The following is a 14896-nucleotide window of genomic DNA, read 5'->3' on the forward strand; positions in this document are numbered from 1 at the left end:
AGACAGGTGTGTGTGAATCTACCTTTGGTAGAAGTGATGCAAGAAGTACTTGAGAGACATTGTGGCCAATAAAAGAAGGTTGACAGAGTTTGAAATGATTGCCCTTACTGAGGAGAGTAGTGCTAGAGTACAGAGTAAGTTCCCGCCTATGTTGAAGTATCTAGGTTGTCACAATTCCCTTGGCGATTGGAAAATACGAGGTTGGTAAAGTCTTGTGCGATCTGGGAGAGAGAATTAATTTGATGCCACTGTCAATGTTCAAACAACTCAAAGTAGGGGAACCTAGGCCTACTACTATAACTCTACGGATAGTAGATCGATCATTAGCAGTGCTAGAAAGGATTATTAAAGATGTGCGTGTACGAGTTGGGAAGTCTATCTTTCCCGTAAACGTCATTATACTTGACTACATGGCCGATGAAGAAGTACCTATTATTTTGGGGAAACCATTCCTGGCTACTGGTAGAGCAATTATAGATGTGAGGGAAGGAAAGCTAAAGATGAGAGTACATGATAAGGAAGTCACTTTTAATGTGTACAAGGCACTTAAACTTCCCAAGCATTATGAGGATTTGTGGATGATCTCGGTAGCAGAATTGAAGTTGATAGAGCAAGGGCTTTTTGTGGAGCCTAGTAGCATAAAAAAGAAAATCGAGTTAGAAGATGTGGTATTGCAAGCTGAAGGGTCAGAGAGGAAATAGGAGATCCTCCTAGAACGCGCAAGAAGGCAAAACTCCATGGAAAGAGGAGGAAGCGAAAGCGTCTAGTTTGAGCGAGTGGTTCATGTCATGCCGCAACGTTAAGTCAGGCGCTTCGTAGGAGGCAATCCATGGTGATGTTGTAAACGTCAATCCATGACGTTAACTAAGGCGCTTGTTGGGAGACAACACAATTCGTAGTTTAGTTTAGCTTAATTAGATTTTTCTTTTTGTTTTTAGGTACTAACAAGTTTTTAGTTGAATTTTCGTGTTTGAATCGGTACGAGAGCATGTGAGAGTTCACATAAATTCAAGAAGGAGTCCAAAGCTCTAAGTACCACGCACTAGATATGGTGCCACGAGCCTAGTCACGTGTATTACCTCGCACCGCACCTGGCGCCACACAGTCCCTCGTCTGCTGCTTCTCGCACCGCCCTGTCTCCAGTGCGCCCTACCCCTCGCGCTGCCTAGGTAAGTATTCTCTTCTCGCTTTTTTGTTCTTATTTCACCCACACTGATGTGCCGTAGAAATGCGGCACTTTTCATAATAATTACATAGACTTTAGCTCATCTTTTAAAGTATTATAAGTCATTTCTTATATAGTTTTGGTGTTTTGCAGGAAACCAGACTTGAAGATCCAAAAACATGAAAAAGATGACAAAAACCCATAGAAAGTCAGAAATTCGGCAGCTCTGCGACCGAAAAAAAGTGATGTGAGGATTGAAGACCCATCGCAGAATGAAGCGTATCATCACAATTTCTGGGAGCCAAGTATGCGATCAATTGTGCGGTCCCACAACTCTTATGCGGACCGCATAATGATCGCACAAAAGCAAAGGGAGTTCCAGCGAAGATGATTTTGCGGTGTGTTATGTGGTCGCAAAACCAATATGCGGACCGTATAACAAAAATGCTATGGAAAGCTGGAAAACTTTGTTATCAATTCTACGGCGAAAAGTGAAGATGCGCGGACCGCGAAAGTGTTCTGCGACCCATTCTGTTGTCATATACTTGATCTGCAAGGTTATTTTTGTCACCTTTTTACCATGATTTTTGGGCCATTATAAATAGAATGATTAGGGTTTTTGTGGACTTACTTGTCTGAAAAGAGGCTATACTTAGAGCATTCAATACACCATTATTTTGGAAGCTTTTGAGAGAGAATCCAAGAATTTATTCTCTTTGTAAGCTTTATGACTTTATTTATTAATTTGTTCTTGTATTCTAGTATGAGTAGCTAACTTTAAATACTAAGGTTGTGGACCCTAAGTGAGTGTAATGTTAATGGGTGTTTACCATTGAATATATATATAATGGTTGGTTGATTTCTATTTATTTCTCATGCTTCATTTATGGTTGATGGTTGCAAACATTGACTAGTGCCATTTTACTCTATCTTTACTTGAAAAAGTGGGTTAGGGTTTGGTAGAATTGAATAGCAAGAACCCAAGGCCTTAAACCTTGTTTAATAGAATCGCTTAGAGATAAGTGGGTTCTACTTGGCATAAATTAGTTGCTCTTAATTGTAACTTTTTTAAAATTGTGAAAATCATAAAGAGGAAATACTACCTGGTTATTGGAAAATATTGGGTAGTCATTTAGGAACTATTTGCATATCAAAGGACCTTCCAATAGAAATATATCATATTAACACTGATAGCATTACATTCCATTGATGTGGACACAACCTTGGTTTTTTAATTACATTAATCAAACACTCTTAACAAAATAGCTCTTCTTGACAATTCACAGTTACAAAACTCTTTTTAAACTAACGGAGTAGAACTACGGCTTAAGTCAAGTTTCATACTATTCAAGTAATCTATTCACATTTATTCCCTGTGGGATTCAACCCCAACCTAGTTGGGTTATTATATTTGACACCGACCGACTTACACCATTTATATAGGTGTTATTTGAGCGTATCAAATTTTGGCACGGTTGCCGGGGAATACGGTTTTGAAATTACTAACTAGTGTGTGCCTTACTTTACGTCTTCTTCTATTCCATCACACTTTGCTTGTTTTGCTTGGTGTCATTAGGTAAACATGGGCGAGCCGGAAGAAGACAATGTGTTTGCGGATATAGATGAGTATATTTAGGATACAAATGTCATTGTCCCTCCAAGATTTGATGATGCCACCTTCAAATTTGAACACAGTCTAATCCTAATGCTAAAAGCAAAGGGATTCTTCTGAAATTCCACCGATGATGATCCGACACAACATCTCAGAAATGTTTTGGGTGTGTGTGCAATGCACAAGCAGAATCATGTCTCAGATGATGTCCTAAGATTGAGGGTGCTCAAGTACTCTCTAACTGGAGAGGCAACATAGTGGATCCAAAATCTACTTCATAATTCCACCCATACTTGGACCGAACTTGTCCGAGCTTTCCTAGCAAAATGGTTTCAACAAAGCAAGAAGTCTGAGCTCCGAGATAAAATTTTCTTCTTTAAGAAATTACCGGGGGAGCATCTACATGAAGCATGGGATAGATTCAAGCTATATTTAGTGAGATCATCGAATCATGGCTTTCCAAATAATATTTTATTGGAGAATTACATGGGCTTGGATCCTATTAATCAATCCATAGCCAAAAATGCAGCAGATGGATCCTTTATGGATAAAACATTTGCAAGGGTCACATAAATCCTTGATGGAATTGCATATGGTACTCCTTCCTTGACCAACATGATTTAGGAGAACCAAGAAAGAGATCAAGTAATTGTCGGGGTTGCCACCAATGTCAACGTGTTGACGAAAATGTTCACTGAAAGCCAAACAAAAAAGGTGAATGTTGTGGAAGATGTGTAACCCATGTCAAATGAGGAATACAAAGAAGCAAATTATGTCAACAATCCTCAAGGAGGATATCAAAGACAATCCTACTAAGGTTCAGGACAACAACACCAATGGAGCTCTAACCCACAAGGGCAAGGCAACCAACAGTGGTGAAACGACCAAGTTAGTTCAAATTAGGGAAATTGGAGTAACAACAACAACAACTTTTCAAATCGGAGTTCAATCCCCTATGTTCCACCAATGGGGCAATATTCTAACTCTCCACATTGGAAGGAAAGTTCTTCAAGTGAGTCCAACACTTTGATATGACCAAGCTTGTGGGTTCTCACACCGCATCTATTCAAAAGTTGGAAATGCAAATGAGGGATCTTTCAAGAGATCAAAATCCTATGCAAAAAGGAACGCTCCAAAGTGATACAATTTCAAACACAAAAGGTAGTGGGAGTGGTCCAACTTCTCATTGTATGGCAATCACAACTCGAAGTGGGAAACGACTTCAACGAGAGAATGAACAAGTGGTCGAAGTGGAAGATTCTGAAGAAGAAGTTGAGGTAGAAGTTGAGGTGCAATTGTTGTTGAAGTTGAAAGACTCCCGAAGAAGGTGAGAACTCAAGAAGTGAACCATGAAGAGGTGAAGGAAAAGGTAATAGAGGCACCAAAAACAATAGCACCAATTCCTAGACCTCCTCCTCCTTTCCCTCAAAGACTTGCTAGAAAGGTTGATGATAGCAAACTCGAGAAGTTCTATGACATCCTAAAGCAATTATCAGTAAACATTCCATTTGTGGAAGCATTTCAAGAGATGCCGGGTTTTGCTAAGTACTTGAAGGACTTGATCAATAAAAAGAAAATCACCCAGAATAAAGTGGTGAATGTGACTCACCAAGTTTGTTCCATCATTGCAACAACCGCCATCCAAAAGAAAGAGGACCCGGGAACCTTCACCATTCCATGCACTATTGGATTGCGTGATTTTGCACGAGCCCTTTGTGATAATGGGGCTAGCATCAACTTAATGCCCCTTGCTATTTACAAGAAAGTGGGATTAGGTATGCCTAGGCCTACAAGTATGAGGTTGCAAATGGCCGACCGTTCAATAAAGCGACCGGTGGGAATAGTTGATGTTGTGCTTGTGAAAGTGGGGAAGTTTCTCCTCCTTGCCGACTTTGATAGAGAGATCCCTATCATCTTAAGGATACCATTTCTTGCTACCGGGAGGGCACTCATGGACTCAGAATGAAATGAGATCAAGTTCCGAGTTAATGACGAAGCAGTTACCTTTCAAGCGAGTAAGGGTATGAAATTGCCACATGCAGACAAAAGTATCTCAGTCATTGATGTTGTTGATGAGGTAGAGGATGCAGTCGAGGTGAAGATGCAAGAGGAATTCCTTGATGAGGCATTGGCGGCTATTTTGGCAAATTTTGATGGTGAGGACATGGAAGGATACGTGGAATCGGTGAATGCATTGGAAGGGCTTGGGTCCTACACTTATGCACCAAAGAAGATTTCTCTTAACTTAGAGAATAAATTCACTCCTCCCGCTAAGCCTTCAATCATCGAGCCTCCACAACATGAGCTCAAGCCATTTCCGCCGCACTTAAGGTATAAATTTCTTGGCACTAACGAACCTCTACCTGTAATTGTTTCTTTGTTGACCCTAAAAATTGAGTAACAATTAAACTTATATTGTGGTTTTAAGGATATGTGATTTAAACCAGCACCAATTGATAAACAATGAATTAAATAGATAACTTGAATAATAAAATAAATCAAACTGGTCTGCAAGTGATGCTTCAACCTCGATTCGAAGTAGTCTCGAGGTTAATTAATAGGAACATTATAGGATAGAACAAACAACGATGAATAGTGATGAATAAAGAAAACAGTGTACAACGTATATGTATATTCTTATCAGTGAATAATGTGTGCTTACAAGTGAATGGGATCCCTCTTTATATAATAGAGGAATCCTAAATAAGGTACAACTCTAATAACGGAAGTAGAACCCATGATTGGCGTTAATAACCGCTTTGATTTGATCTGTTCCGGGATTTTCTCCCTGAATTTTAACCGGTCACTGATATCTCGCCATTCCGTTATTACGCCTCACTCGAAGTCAATCATGCTCGATCTCGATTACTACTAGCCTCGATCTCAATGGACACTTCGATCTCCAGGTGTGATGTTTTACCTTCGAGCTCGATCCCGATCTACTATAAGTTTACCCTCGAGGAAACTCCCCTGCCAACGAAATCGGGCATGCCCGATTTAGACGTATAAAACGAATTTGAGACTTCGATCAATTATGACGTCAACATCGTGGCGTAAGCGACATAAGCGATTGAATCCATTTAGAGAAGTGCCTGTGCTTCAACCCAGTTAGAGAAATAGCCAGTCATAAATAAAATGAACTTGGCTTTACTTGGGGTCGATGGCAGAGGACCGACGATATCCATCCCCCATTTCATGAATGGCCATAGGGATAGGACTGAATGAAGTTGTTCTCCGGGATGATGGATCATCGGTGCAAACCTTTTACATTTATCATATTTTCGAACAAACTCCTTAATGTTTTTTTCCATGCTATCCCAGTAGTATCATGCTCTAATGATTTTGTGAATCAGTGATTTAGCGCCGGAGTGGTTCCCACAATTGCCTTTGTGGACCTCTCGTAAAAAATAATCAGTGTCTCCTGGTCCTAAGCATACTGCCAATGGTCCATCGAATACCCTTCTGTATAATGTTCCATCTTCAGCCAATGTGAATCGAGCGGCTTTGGTTCGTAGGGCCCTCGACTCTTTAGGGTCCGATGGGAGCTTTCCGTTCTTTAAGTATTTAATATATTTATTCCTCCAATCCCGGGTTAAGCTTGTAGAGTTTATCTCGACATGACCTTCCTCGATCCCGAATCTCGAGAGTTGCACGACAGTCCCCGAACTGATCTCATCTTCCTCGACCGATGACCCTAAATTTGCAAGTGTATCGGCCTCACTGTTTTGTTCTCAAGGCACATGCTGTAAAGTCCATTCCTTGAAATGGTGCAAGGTTACCTGTAGTTTGTCCAAATATCTTTGCATTCTATCCTCTCAAACTTCGAAGGTTTTGTTTACTTGGTTCACCACCAGTAAAGAGTCACACTTGGCTTCAATGACTTCCGCTCCCAAGCTTTTAGCTAGCTCAAGACCTGCAATCATGGCCTCGTACTCAGCCTCATTGTTAGTCAACCTAAAATTTTTGATAGATTGCCTAATAGTGCTACCCGTGGGCGGCTTCAAAACGATGCCTAGCCCGGACCCCTTCACATTCAAAGCACCATCTGTGAAAAGGGTCCATACCCCTGATGATGTACCCGATTTTAACAAGAGTTCCTTTTCGACTTCAGGTACGAGGGTTGGCGCAAAATTGGCCACGAAGTCCACTAAAATTTGAGACTTGATGGCCGTCCGGTGTTGATATTCGATATCGTACCCATTGAGTTCGACGGCCCATTTGGCCAATTGGCCCAATAGTTCGGGCTTGTGCAAAATATTACGAAGTGGGTAAGTGGTCAATACGCATATGGGGTGACATTAAAAATATGGTCTTAACTTTCTAGAGGCGCTTATCAATGCAAGTGCCAATTTCTCCAAATGTGGATATCTAGTTTCTGCTTCTCCTAAGGTTCGACTTACATAATAAACGGGAAATTGCGTACCTTGCTCTTCTCGACCTAGGACACCACTTACCGAAATTTCCAATACTGCCAAGTACAAGTAAAGTTTCTCATCTGCCTTTGGAGTGTGAAGCAGTGGTGGGCTCGATAGGTACCGCTTCAATTCCTCTAATGCCTGTTGGTATTCCGGGGTCCAGGAGAAATTGTTACTTCTTTTTTAGCAAAGAGAAAAATCTGTGGCTTCGATCCGACGACCTCGAAACGAATCGGCCTAAGGTAGCTATCCGTCCAGTTAGCTTCTGCGCGGCTTTTACACTGTCCACGATGGTGATGGCTTCGATGGCCTTGATTTTATCGGGGTTGATATCGATCCCCCGATTCGATACCATGAAGCCAAGGAATTTGCCTGAACCGACCCCGAAAGTACATTTCTCGGGGTTGAGCTTCATGTTGTATTTCCTTAAGATCTCGAACATTTCCTGCAAATGAGCCAAATGGTCCTCTGCGCGCAAGGACATAACTAGCATGTCATCAATATAAATTTCCATTGATTTACCTATTTTTTCTTTGAATATTTTATTTACTAGGCGTTGGTAAGTAGCTCCTGCATTATTTAGCCCGAAAGGCATTACATTATAACAATATCTTCCATACTTGGTGATAAATGAATTTTTTTCTCGGTCCTCCGGGTTCATTTGGATTTGATTGTACCCAGAATAGGCATCGAGAAAAGAAAGGATCTCGACGCCGGCCGTGGCGTTAATCATGTGATCGATGTTAGGCAGTGGAAAAGAATCTTTGGGGCACGCCTTGTTTAAATCCTTATAATCTACACACATTCTAAGTTTGTTCTCTTTTTTAGTGACTACAACTACATTGGCTAACCATTCGGGATATTTCACTTCCCAAATGGACCCTATTTTGAGAAGTTTGGTTACCTCGTCCTTTATGGATGTGTGCTTTACCTCGGACTGGTGTCTTCTCTTTTGCTTCACCGGTTTGAACCTACGGTCAAGGCTTAGCCGATGCGGCATTATCTTCTGTAGGATCCCTGTCATGTCTAAATGGGACCAAGCAAAACAATCTATGTTATCAATAAGAAATTGAATAAGCTTTTTCCTGAGTTCGGGGGTTAACCCCGCTCCCAGATATAACTTTTGCTCGGGCAGGTACTCGATCAATATAACCTATTCTAGCTCTTCGACCGTTGATTTGGTGGCGTCAGAATCTTCGGGAACAATAAAAGTTTGAGGGGTCAGAAAATCCTCCTCTTCTTCTTCTATCTCCTACTTCCCTGACTCGGTCAAGGCTGGTGGTTGTGATTGCTATTTGACTTCCTGTTTACCTTTGATGCTCGACCTTTCCGAGGTTAATAGTGTCGATATCGGTGTTACTTCATCAACCGCAAACATTTCCTTTGCAGCATGCTGCTCCCCGTATATTGTTTTTACACCGGCCGATGTCAGGAATTTCGTCATTTGGTGTAGAGTCGAAGGGACTGACCTCATATTGTGGATCCAAGGCCTTCCAAGTAGGGCATTGTACCTTATGTCGCCTTAGATTACGTGGAACTTGGTATCTTGAATGGTTCCAGCCACGTTCACTGGTAGAATAATCTCCTCTTTAGTTGTTTCACTGGCCATATTGAAGATGTTTAAGACCCGAGCTGCGGGCACGATTTGATTTAGTAGGCCGAGCTGCCCCACAACCCTCGATCGGATGATATTCGCCGAGCTACCTGGATCCACTAAAACACGCTTAACTTGAACTTTATTTAATAAGATATAAATTACTAGAGCATCGTTGTAAGGCTGAGAAATGCCTTCTGCTTCTTCTTCATTGAATGATAAAGCACCTTCGGGCATATAATCTCGGGTTCGTGTTTCCCTAGTGATTGATACCTTAGTGCATTTGAATATTTGTCCCTGTGGGATGTCGACCCCACCAACGATCATATGAATGACATGTTGGGGTTCCTCCTGTTCATTTTTCCTATTGGCATCCCTTTCTCTGAAATGATTCTTGGCTCCATCGCTGAGGAATTCTCGAAGGTGGCCCTCATGGAATAGATGGGCTACCTCCTCCCTTAATTGCCTGCAATCCTCAGTCTTGTGACCATGCGTGCCATGATACGTGCACATAAAATTTGGGTTTCTTTGGGAAGGATCGGTTTGTATGGGTCTGGGCCACCTAGTATCTTTGATCCTTCCGATTGCCGATACAATGCCCGATGCATCGATGCTAAAGTTATATTCCGATAACCGAGGTGCCTCTGTGAGATCGACATACTTGTCAAAACCACTCATGCTCATAAGTCCCCAAGAATTCTGTCTTCGATCACTTCTTCGATCGTTCCGGGCAAAATTGCATCCTGAACCAGTGTTCCTTCGATCTGCGGTATATGGTTGATACCGGTCTCTGTTCGATCTTGGCTCCCTGTCAACGTCCCTTTTGGTTTTTAACTGCCGACCTGTTTGGATGCATTGAACCGGAAGGGGCTCCTAATTGGTCGTCCTCAACCCTGAACTTCGATTAATATCGATTATGCACATCTGCCCAAGTTACAGCTGGATACTCGATCAAATTTTGTTTCAACTGACGTGATGCTATCAAACTCCGCTCGTTCAACCCTTGGCTGAAAGTTTGAATGGCCCAATCATCTGTGACCGCTGGCAACTTCATGCATTCCATTTGAAATCAGTACACGAACTCCCTCAGCATTTCATTATCCCTTTTTCTTACCTTGAAAAGGTCTGATTTCCTCGTTGCGACCTTTATGGCTCCGGCGTGTGCCTTTATGAAAGAATCTGCTAACATGGCAAATGAGTCAATGAAATATGGTGGCAAGTTGTGATACCAAATCATTGCTCCCTTCGAAAGGGTTTCTCCAAATATTTTCAACAGCACAGATTCGATTTCATCATCTTCTAAATCGTTACCCTTGATGGCGCATGTATATGAAGTAATATGCTCGTTGGGATCGGTGGTCCCTTTATATTTGGGTATGTCTGGCATACGAAACTTCTTTGGAATAAGCTTCGGAGCCGCACTTGGAGGAAACGGCTTTTGTAAAAACTTCTTCGAATCCATCCCTTTCAAGATTGGCGGTGCCCCCGGTATCTGGTCAACTCGAGAGTTGTATGTCTCCACTTTTTTATAGTTGGCTTCGATTCTCTTTTCCCCTGATTCAATTCAATTCTTTTGGTGAGCTCCTCGAATATTTTCATTACCGCAGGATCAGTCCCCATTTCGTTACCATTCGACCTTTCCGGTAGTGGCTTGGTACGGTGAGTAAATTTCAGCTCGATCCTATTTGGAGCTCTATGTTGATTTTGTAACTGAGCAATAGCGGCTTGCTAAGCCTGAAGCATCTCGAATATCACTTGGAGACTGACTCTTTCGTCTACTCTGCCATGTGTTCCTTGGTCACTGGTTCGGCCTTCTCTGTGTATGCTTCCATGGAGACATGCGCCTAGGTTCGCATTTAGTGCAACGTGCGAACTGACATCGACTGGGTTGGTAGCCGGTGCTTCCCCGAGATTAACCTGTGGCACCTCGACTCTTGGAGCAATCACATTTTCGTTTTCACCATGGAATCCAAGGCCATTATCACCGTGTGTGGATGCATTTTGTGAGTTTGACATGTTTTAACCAGAATAAGCGTAAAATACTGTGTTTTACCAGAATCAGTACTAAACAATCACTATAATCCTTAGCCCCACGGTGGGCGCCAAACTGTTTACCCTAAAAATTGAGTAACAATTAAACTTATATTGTGGTTTTAAGGATATGTGATTTAAACCAGCACCAATTGATAAACAACGAATTAAATAGATAACTTGGACAATAAAATAAATCAAACTGGTCTGCAAGTGATGCCTCGGCCTCGATTCGAAGTAGTCTCTAGGTTAATTAATAAGAACAGTATAGGATAGAACAAACATCGATGAATAGTGATGAACAAAGAAAACAGCGTATAACATATATGTATATTCTTATCAGTGAATAATGTTTTCTTACAAGTGAATGGGATCCCTCTTTATATAATAGAGGAATCCTAAATAAGGTACAACTCTATAACGGAAGTAGATCTCATGATTGGCGTTAATAATCGCTTTGATTTGATCTATTCCGAGATTTTCGCCCTGACTTTCGATCGGTCACTGAAATCTCGCCATTCCATTATTACTCCTCACTTGAAGTCAATCATGCTCGATCTCGATTACTGCTGGCCTCAATCTCAATGGACACTTCGATCTCCAGGTGTGATGTCCTATCTTCGAGCTCGAGCCCGATCTACTCTAAGGTTACCCTCGAGGCAACTCCCTTGCCAATGAAATCGGGTATGCCCGATTTCGACCATATACATTCTTCTTTGTTGAATGATGTGCAGGTGGAACACTTATAGAATACCTTGAGGGAGCACATACGGGCCATTGGTTGGACTATAGCGGATATTCAAGGAATTTCTACTGGAATTTGTGAGCACACGATACAATTGGAGCAAGAGAGAAAACCTAGAGTGGAGCATCAAAGAAGGTTAAATCCTTCCATGCAGAAGGTGGTGAAGAAAGAAATCATAAAATGGTTGGATGTTGGGGCTGTCTACCCCATTGCCGATAGTCCTTGGGTGAGTCTGGTGCAATGTGTGCCAAACAAAGGAGGCATGACCGTGATTCAAAACGACAAAAATGAACTCATCACAACGAGGACGGTGACCGGGTGGAGAGTTTGCATTGACTACCGGAAGTTCAATAGTGCTACTTGCAAAAACCATTTCCCTATGCCTTTTATTCATCAAATGCTTGATCTACTAGCGGGAATATCATTTTATTGCTTCTTGGATGGTTACACTGCTACAACCAAATTAACATCGCCTTAGAGGACCAAGAGAAGACGACATTCACATGTCCGTATGGGACCTTTGCCTTTAGCCGGATGCCATTTGGGCTATGCAATGCCCCGGCTACTTTTCAACGATGCATGATGTCAATCTTCTTGGACATGGTGGGGGACTTCTTAGAGGTATTCATGGATGACTTCTCTATAGTTAGTGATTCTTTTGAGCATTGCCTTGACAACCTTAGGCAAATACTCAAAAGATGTGAGGAAAAAAACCTTGTACTCAATTGGGAAAAATGTCACTTCATGATGGACGAGGGTATTGTTCTTGGCCACAAAATTTCCAAGTGAGGCATAGAGGTTGATAGGGCAAAGATCAAGATCATTTCCAAGCTTCCTCCTCCCACTTCGGTAAAGGGTGTTCGGAGCTTTTTGGGGCATGCTGGTTCTTACAGGCGAATTATCAAAAGACTTCTCAAGAATTGCAAGTCCCATGTGCAAGCTCCTTGAAAAGGACGCTAAGTTTGAGTTCGATGAGAAGTGCCTCAAAGCTTTTGAGGAATTGAAAGAAAGGCTCACCACGACACCTATTATTGTCACACCCGATTGGTCTCTTCCATTTGAACTCATGTGTGACGCTAGTGGTGTAGCTATTGGAACAGTACTTGGTCAACAGCATAACAAGATTCTTCATCCTATCTACTATGAAAGCAAGACACTCAATGGTGCACAAATGAATTACATTGTAACTGAGCAAGAACTTCTTGATATTGTCTATGCTTTTGAAAAATTCCGGGCCTATTTGTTGGGGTCCAAAGTGATAGTCTACACCGATCATGCTGCTCTCCGCTACCTTATGGCAAAGAAGGATGCCAAATCAAGATTGATTAGGTGGGTTCTTTTGTTACAAGAGTTTGACTTTGAATTCAAAGATCGGAAAGGAACAGAGAATCAAGTTGCGGATCACTTATCTAGGCTTGAAGAGGCAGGGAGACCAAAAGAAGATCTTGAAATTAACGAAGCCTCCCTAGATAAGCACTTATTAGAAATATCTAGCACCTCCACTCCTTGGTATGCCGACATCGCTAGCTTCTTGGTTAGTGACCTTATCCCCGACAAATTGGAAGCTTATCAAAAGAAAAAGTTCCTGCGGGAGTGTAGGAAATACTATTGGGAGGAACCTTTTTTGTTCTAGATTTGCGCCGACAACATCATTCGGCATTGTGTTCCAAAAGATGAGGTTATTCAAATTCTCAAAGCATGTCATGACTCTCCAATTGGGGGTCACCATGGTGGAAATCGTACTGCGGTAAAAGTGCTTGAATGTGGCTATTATTGGCCATCGATCTACCAAGATGCAAACGAAATGGTCAAGGCATATGATCAATGTCAAAGACGAGGGTCAATTTCAAGAAAGCATGAAATTCCTATGAACTTTGTGATGGAGGTCGAGATATTTGATTTGTGGGGGGATAGATTTCATGGGTCCCTTCGTAAGCTCTTATGGCATGACATATATCTTGGTGGCAGTAGATTATGTCTCCAAATGGGTTGAGGCAATTGGCTTGACGAACAATGAGGCAAGAAGTGTAAATGCCTTCTCGAAGAAGAACATATTTACTCGGTTTAGAACCCCAAGGGCCATCATTAGTGATGGTGGTTCTCACTTTTGCAACAAAGCTTTTGCCGGGTTGCTCAAAACATATGGAGTTAAGCACAAGGTGGCTACCCCTTATCATCCTCAGTCAAGCAGTCAAGTTGAAGTCTCTAACCAGGAGATAAAAAATATTATAGCAAAAACTGTTAATGCAAACAGAACAGACTGGTCAAAGAAGTTGTATGATGCATTTTGGGCCTATCGAACAGCATTTAAGACACCCATTGGCACCTCACCTTACCGATTGGTTTTTGTAAGGCTTGTCACTTACCAGTGGAACTTGAACACAAAGCCATGCGGGCATTGAAAAAGTTAAATCTTGACTGGGCCGAAGTTGCTAATCTAAGGATGACACAACTCAACGAGATGGAAGAGTTCTATTTTCATGCCTAAGAGAATGCAGCCATGTATAAAGAATGAATGAATTTTGTTCATGACAAGAAGATTTTGAAGGGGGAATTAAAATTTGGTGACTTGGTCTTACTCTTCAACTCAAAATTGAAGTTCTTTCTGGGCAAACTCAAATCCAAATGGTCTGGCCTGTTCAAAGTTGTGAATATATCTTCTTACGGCGCTATTGAATTAGAATCTGAGGATGGGACCCGAACTTTTAAGGTAAATGGCCAAAGGGTTAAGGATTACCTTGTAACCATTGAAGAAAGGAAACTAGTAGAATAATTCGCACTCAAGGATGGTCCGGTACCAATCCCAACCACTGATTAGCCAAAATGGGGGCAACATCGCTGTGCCGCAACGTTAAATCAAGCGCTTCTTGGGAGGCAACCCATGTGTTGGTATCAATTCTTTGGTTAGATATTAATTTTGGTAGGTTTAATTGTAAGTGTTAAACAGTTTGACATGTGTGTTAGAATGCAGATCACCCAAAACACAAATAAATAGGATGCAAAGGCAGAGGGAAAATGAAGAAAAATGCGGAGAAAAATCAACTTTTGCGGCCCGCAGAATCATTCTGCGACTGCAGAAACGAACGCACATCTGTAGCCGACTACCCAGGTACTAATCCATTGCAAAACATATATGCGACCACAGAATGTGTTATGCGATGGTCATTTGACCGCAGAACCTTCAGTTATTAAAACCTAGTTCTATCTCTCTCATTCCCCTCTGTATTCTCTCATTTCACGCACCCAGATGCGAAAACAAAATCCAAGAGAAAACTAAAAACAAAAAAAAGAAATAAGAAAAGGGGAGGCTCACCTTGATCGCCTGACTCACGAT

The 14896-nt window shown here is 41.8% G+C and overlaps 2 protein-coding genes across 2 annotated transcripts; both read left to right on the forward strand.

Moving 5' to 3' along the window:
* The first annotated feature begins 254 nt into the window (after positions 1-254).
* On the forward strand, positions 255-701 carry LOC142177158 (uncharacterized). Its single transcript, XM_075245624.1, has one exon. It carries the CDS (start codon positions 255-257, stop codon positions 699-701), a length of 447 nt encoding a protein of 148 aa, XP_075101725.1.
* A 3107-nt stretch (positions 702-3808) lies between these two features.
* On the forward strand, positions 3809-4743 carry LOC107766846 (uncharacterized). The gene is made up of 2 exons (XM_075245625.1): positions 3809-4054; positions 4105-4743. The coding sequence occupies exons 1-2, from the start codon at positions 3809-3811 to the stop codon at positions 4741-4743; spliced, it is 885 nt and encodes a 294-aa protein (XP_075101726.1).
* The last annotated feature ends 10153 nt before the right edge of the window (positions 4744-14896 follow it).

Source organism: Nicotiana tabacum, chromosome 23 (assembly GCF_000715075.1).
Source record: "Nicotiana tabacum cultivar K326 chromosome 23, ASM71507v2, whole genome shotgun sequence".
In the NCBI taxonomy this organism is placed as follows: domain Eukaryota; kingdom Viridiplantae; phylum Streptophyta; class Magnoliopsida; order Solanales; family Solanaceae; genus Nicotiana; species Nicotiana tabacum.

What these genes read in the sequence shown, in the direction of transcription:
- LOC142177158 (XM_075245624.1), top strand. Translation starts at nt 255, where the DNA reads ATGTTCAAACAACTCAAAGTAGGGGAACCTAGGCCTACTACTATAACT.
- LOC107766846 (XM_075245625.1), top strand. Translation starts at nt 3,809, where the DNA reads ATGACCAAGCTTGTGGGTTCTCACACCGCATCTATTCAAAAGTTGGAA. An exon ending in ATTCTGAAGAAGAAGTTGAG is followed by an intron (nt 4,055 to 4,104) that starts GTAGAAGTTGAG and finishes CTCCCGAAGAAG; the next exon opens with GTGAGAACTCAAGAAGTGAA.